Here is a 6135-nt window from a genome sequence, read left to right on the forward strand (position 1 = left end):
AACAGCTGTGACGAACCTAATACAGGTGTAAAACATTATACATTATATCATGTTCAGGCCTTGCATTATATTTACTCATCAGTAATGACATACTGATGAAATTCACCTTTTCAATGCAGTTTTTTTTACTGTTGATATTCTGGGAAAAAGATTCCTTTTTCACACACTCAAAAAGTGATAACACTACTCAACCAATGACGATGATACAGATGAATTGGTAAAAAAACACTAAGGAACAAGTTATCGGACAAATTTCTGTCTCTCTCTGATGAATCAATATAAGTTGGCAGCCATTTTGTATTCGCTCAGCCACAGTTTTTACATTGTCAATGATTGAAGCAAATGATTCTCTCAAAAGCAAATCCCTGTACGCACGCTACACAGACATTAGAGACAACATCGGTGGCACATGTAACACAAATCAATATATGCAGCTCAGCGTTTTTAATTATCAAGACTCAACGAGATAAAACCTAACTGCTATTTAAATGGTGCAGTGGACCAAATGTCATATCCTAGGATGTATATTATATTATAATAATTTTTGTTGCCATAAGTTCTTGCTTTATCAGATGATTAAGTCTTGGCAGAAATACAAATCATGAATGCCCTCTAGTTCACACGATACACACACGCTACTATTCATGCAAAGAGTAATAAAGAACAGTAAAGTAATTGATACTTTAATAATTAATAAATAGAGCTGAAATGTACTTACATCAAGATAAAAATTCATGACAAAACTACGACTGCTGACAATAATAGCAAGGAAAGTGGAAATGATGAGGAAATATTCTTTGAAAAAATCTTTTGATAAATATGATAAAAGACTGGCTTGAGTAAATTTTGCATGATTGATTTTATTGGTCCTTCTTATTGACATTAGAATCAGTGACATTTAGAGAAAGACGAGGGACCATGTATGCTCCGATACGATCAATGAAATCACCAGGGGCAATGGATGACAGCACACCATACAGAGTGTAGTCCATTCCACAGTGGTATTTGAAACAGGGTTTTTGTGATAACAGCGCCTCTGTGACGGCGTTGGCAATGGTAAATAGATCATTAAATGTTATTGATGGTGAGGTCTTTGCTAACACAGCTTGCATAAGGTGATCCAAGTAATCCTTGCCATACAGATGTTGTTGTTCTTCGGTGATCTCCTCGTTGACACAGCGATGAAAATCTTGAACACCTGACTCAGAGATTATGTCTGTGAAGATTGGAATGTATCTTTGTCAGTTTTTATCAACTCTCACAAAAATTACAAACGATCATTTTGTACTCGCTATGTGATTAATTCAATGAAGAATAAAGGCAAGAATATCTGTTTTATAAAAACTGTAATAGATGAATGTGTTGTGTTAAATATTGACTTTACCTGTTTCTCTGAATGGTGGTTGTACCATGCATACATCAACTCCCCACTTTTTCATTTCCAATCTCAAGACATGACTCATTCCTTCTACTGCATAGGTTGACATGGTATGAGCCACTGTACGTTCTGATGCAAAGTTTCCTGGAGTTGAGAAAGCAAAAAGGGGAACTTTTCCTCAGTAATCCTTGCCGTACAGAAACTGCCTTTGGACTGTCTGATGAGTGGATGGTAGATTGTGCCTTGGGGACAGATGTTAGGACTCAAATTTCTACAATTCTTTTCTGATCTACCACATGTGGGGGCTCATTTTAAAGATCTTGGTGTAAGAAAAACTTTCACCATTTCAGTTTTTTGAAAATAAAAAAATGTTATTTCTCCCTAAAGAGTTAATCCAGGGATGGTGGCCATTTCAAATCTCATTGTTGAAGGAACAAGTCACATCATTTTCATTTTGATGGCATGATTTCTGTGCTGCTAGCAATTACCCTCGACTTTGGACGTTACTATTACCTGAAAAGGTGAAATTGACAAATCTGCCTCTGGACTGTCTGATGAGTGGAATGAACGCCTTACAGACACAAAATTGTCCCAGTGCGTTGACCTCAAACTCACGCTGAAGCTCTTTTGTAGGAAACATTTCAAAGTCTGCAATCCGCACAATGGACGCTGCATTAATTACACCCCATATATACTCTATGTCAGGTGATATGAAAAAAAGAAAGAAAAAGAACTTGATTATAACATGGACATTGATGGAAATGATACAAAACTTTCTTTCATTCCCACACTCTGTTCAGATATCAGCAGCAGATGAGAATAAAGGGATCAGTAATGCGTGTAAAGTTACAGAAATGTGGTGATATGAGTTTGAAGTCCCTGGTGAGTTTAGCTTTCTTTGATAGTCTAAATGTTTTCACCAACTCTAAAGATACATGTGTGAAATTTGTGTGAACTCTGCTCTTGCATGTCATTAAACATAAATCTATGGCAAAAATTATACAGAAAATAAATGTATGCTTAAACTTCTAGTTGAAAGATTCTTCCTACAACGCAAGATAAGTCATGTAGATAGATATTCTGATAAAACTGTGTCTCCACAAAGCAGCTTAAAAGCCATCACTATCCAATAAACTAGATTAGTATGTTTTATTAATGTTGAGTATTATTTCTGTAAATACTACTGTCTATATGCTTGAGCTATTTTCAAAACCTTACTCTCTAATGCTTTCTGGATGATATTTTCAGTAACATTAAGTAATAAATTATTACCCTGTGCATGGTGACTTTGAATAACACCAGGAAGAGCAAACACTGGAAATTGATTACTTGCATAATGAGATGGTATCTGTCTGACATCTCATTTTTCATGACTTTAACAAGATGACCGATGAATAGAAATAGTTAATAACTTACAGAAGCCAAAGAAAAGCTCTTGTTGGTGCTTCTTTGTTTGATGGATTCCTGTTATTGTTTTGCTTAAGATGAAATATTTTATACCAGCTTTTAATTACTGCTAGAGTGATTAATGTATCTTTTTTTAAAATGTTAAAATACCAGTCAAGGTACTTTGTATAACACACTGCGAACTGTCTTTCATATCAGTTAATCAAGGTAAAAATCTTGAATGAAAATAAGCAAGCTTGTGGTTGTCATGGGAATCATTAATATTGATGTGTTTGAATTTTATGTCACATGACCTGTGTATTGACACTGGGAATGGAGTGTTACAGCTTGCTTTGCATTATCCTAGGCTTTTTAATTACCAAATGTGGCAATTTGCTCATTAGAGTAGAAAGAGATTTTTCTGTTTGAAAGGAACTACTTTAGATTTTTTGCCACAGTACTGTATATAAGTAAAGTGAAGATGAATGTTTTATTTGCCATTACTACATAGGATTGTATTAGCATTAGAAGAAATACTCGCTAACCAGATCAAGAAAGTATAATCCATGTGGACTCCTAGTAAAAGCTTGGATTATTAACAAAGAAACAAAATTGCTGGGCATTATCTAGAAATGCATGATATCATAATGCAAAATACACTTTTGCAAGTATTTATATCCTTGGAGGTAAAACAAAGTTTATCATAGAACTGTGTTCTTCAATAAGGAAAAATTAAAAATATGAAAAACTGGCATTTAAATGCTCAATTTTTTTCTATTGAGACTGAAGAAAGCATTGCAGTTCACGGCATTGACCTCTAAAATCGGGGGGGGGGGGGGGGGGGGGGGGGGGGGGGGGGGACCTTACACCACAGACCAATCATGTAAACTACTGGTGTAAACTAAACCTCTCTCAATATGACATTAAAACTGGTCCAATAATCATTTCCATTCAAGATAATACATTACCAGGTCAATGGGACATTTGTGGTTTACGAATTGAAGTAGGACCATCCTGAAGTCATCAAGTTCAGTCAATTGTAATTCAGACATTTTCATGACAATGACATGAAACTATTTAACCCTTCGAGTGCCATAAATTTTTCCCACCAAAATTTTAGTACAACATTTTACCATTTTTTGCTAATTTTTCTGTAATATTTTGGATAATTTTGGACCAAATAGACATCATATTTTATTTGCTAGTTTTTTATTAAAATTTTGGCAAATATCTGAAAAAATTTTACCAGAGTATATTTTATAAAGGTGACAAAAATTGACTTTGGTGCTTAAAGAGTTAACATTCTGCACCTCCATTCTCCATGTTTTCACAAACAAATTTCACGGCATGTTGAATTTGTTCATCCTTGGTGACATCCAACTGCAGTGTGATCACTCTATCTGAACACTGTGACTTCAACTGTTTCTCCCCATCACTGTTCTGAAGTTTGCATCCTGCAAACACTTTGAAGCCAAGCCTGTCCAGATGACACGCCAGTGAGTATCCCACAATGCCACTGTCACAGCCTGCAATAAATGTTGGGAATATAGGCAGATGACATAGGTGAAATGTTGACACAAGTTTTTCTCAGCATTTAATTCTGTGCAACATGCACAAATGTCCCCATTTCATACAGCAGTACTGATATACAACACAAATTAGAGTACAATTTGTTTTGTGAAATCAGTCCTGCTAACGAATGCAATATTACTCTAGTTTTCATTGCCATGATGTTTTCAAGTAAGTAGACTTTTCTTGGAAAAATAGAGAACATTGGTATTATCTTAAAATATGACCTGTGAGATTGTGACTGAAATGAAATCATTGAGGTATACAGTCTCTTTAAAATTAATGGAAAACATGATAATTTTTGCTGTGATTTTTTTTCAATTTAAACATATTTTGAATTTTGAGAAATTTTCACTAGAATTAGTATCCATCTTTTTGCCAAAAAAAAACAATGGAATTTTAGCTTTATTTTACCGTAAAAGTGGACTTAATAGAGCTGATTTTACCATTGATGAAAATAAAATGAGTTTTAATTCCTGAGGCAATATTCATTTATGCTTTTTTAAAGGATTACTTTCTGGACAAATACAATTACTTTCACTTTGATCAAACTTAAAGAAGTAGGTCAATTAAAATAGTCAATATATTGCACAATGGTGACATCAACTGCTATTGTGATTAAATATTTGTTTAACATTACTTTCCATAGCATTTAAGACTGATTGAGAATTACCTACATTTCAGCTTGTTTAAACTCTATTTTCATACAACTATGATACGGCCTTATACATGGAATGATGATGATAAACACCACATGTCAAGAATTAATGTATCGATCGAAAGTACATTTTCTGTTGTCTTACCTGTTATAAGGACTGCTTTATTTGCAACTGTCAACAGAGGGCGTGGTAACTGTGAATAGAGGACAGCCAAGATGATACAGAACACGATAGTGCCTATGAAAGCATTGAATATAAGGCTGCATGCCACAGCCGCCACGCAGATTACAGTCAAGCATCGAGTGAATGTCTTCTTGTCAAGCTGAATAATGTCTCTTAGATGGCGGAGGATGATGTAAATGACGAAAAAGGCTCCTAGCGTTGAATAGGTGTTGATACTACCGAGCAACATGCCAGGCTTTGGCAAGTCCTTGGCTGTGGCGGCGTTCTCCGCTAAATGCTTTCTGAAAATGAGAATGTCGATCACCCGAAGATGTAATTATTATTTGTTGATCGTCAGACACGGGGTCAACGAGATTATTAAAAATCGCTATGTGATGTTTTTAAAGGTAACTCTGAAATTGCTAGTATACAATGACCTATCGTGCAAGCTATTAATAACGGCATTTTCGACGCAGTATGAAGTGTCAGATGACAGATTGCATTCCTGCTCCAGGGGGGAGGCCGTGTAACGCCGGTAACACACAGCCCTGCCATGCAGAGCTAGGAGCAAACAAGTCTCTTCGCTTTTGGACGGTACACCTTGTTTTACCAACCCGCCAAAGGTTGATGGAATGTCCGGATACACGTCATGTTTTTTCAGTTCGGTAATAACAACAAGTCACTAGCCATACCTGTACGGTCCATCATCACCGACCTGTTGGCGTCGACCTACTGGGTTCGATACTATATCTGTGACACTGCAGTGTTTTCTTTGTGTGCTCACTTATCTGCGAGCTGAACAGCCCGCCCGCTGGTGGTGAAATTTTCATTTGACATGGAGCGTGCACTGCGGCGCACATTCTTTGCTCTGGCGTGAAAAGCAGTTGGAAGCAGCAGAGGATATTGGCTTTGGAAATGAGCAGCAAAGCTGTAACTTTACGAGTATTTTTTTAGGGGATGGAGACATTTATTTTGTGATAT

The 6135-nt window shown here is 36.1% G+C and overlaps 1 protein-coding gene across 2 annotated transcripts; it reads right to left on the minus strand.

Moving 5' to 3' along the window:
• Positions 1-657: 657 nt before the first annotated feature.
• On the minus strand, positions 658-5494 carry LOC139149091 (D-beta-hydroxybutyrate dehydrogenase, mitochondrial-like). 2 transcript variants are annotated; one of them, XM_070720640.1, is made up of 5 exons: positions 5137-5493; positions 4075-4290; positions 1892-2074; positions 1385-1522; positions 658-1216 (listed from the first exon to the last, which is right to left on the minus strand). In XM_070720640.1, exons 1-5 carry the CDS (start codon positions 5402-5404, stop codon positions 861-863), a joined length of 1161 nt encoding a protein of 386 aa, XP_070576741.1. In that variant the 5' UTR covers positions 5405-5493; the 3' UTR covers positions 658-860. The 2 variants fall into 2 exon arrangements, with proteins under 2 accessions (XP_070576741.1, XP_070576742.1); XM_070720641.1 differs by lacking the exon at positions 1385-1522 and having other exon boundaries at positions 5137-5494.
• Between the last annotated feature and the right edge of the window lie 641 nt (positions 5495-6135).

This window comes from Ptychodera flava, chromosome 14 (genome assembly GCF_041260155.1).
Source record: "Ptychodera flava strain L36383 chromosome 14, AS_Pfla_20210202, whole genome shotgun sequence".
Taxonomy (NCBI): domain Eukaryota; kingdom Metazoa; phylum Hemichordata; class Enteropneusta; family Ptychoderidae; genus Ptychodera; species Ptychodera flava.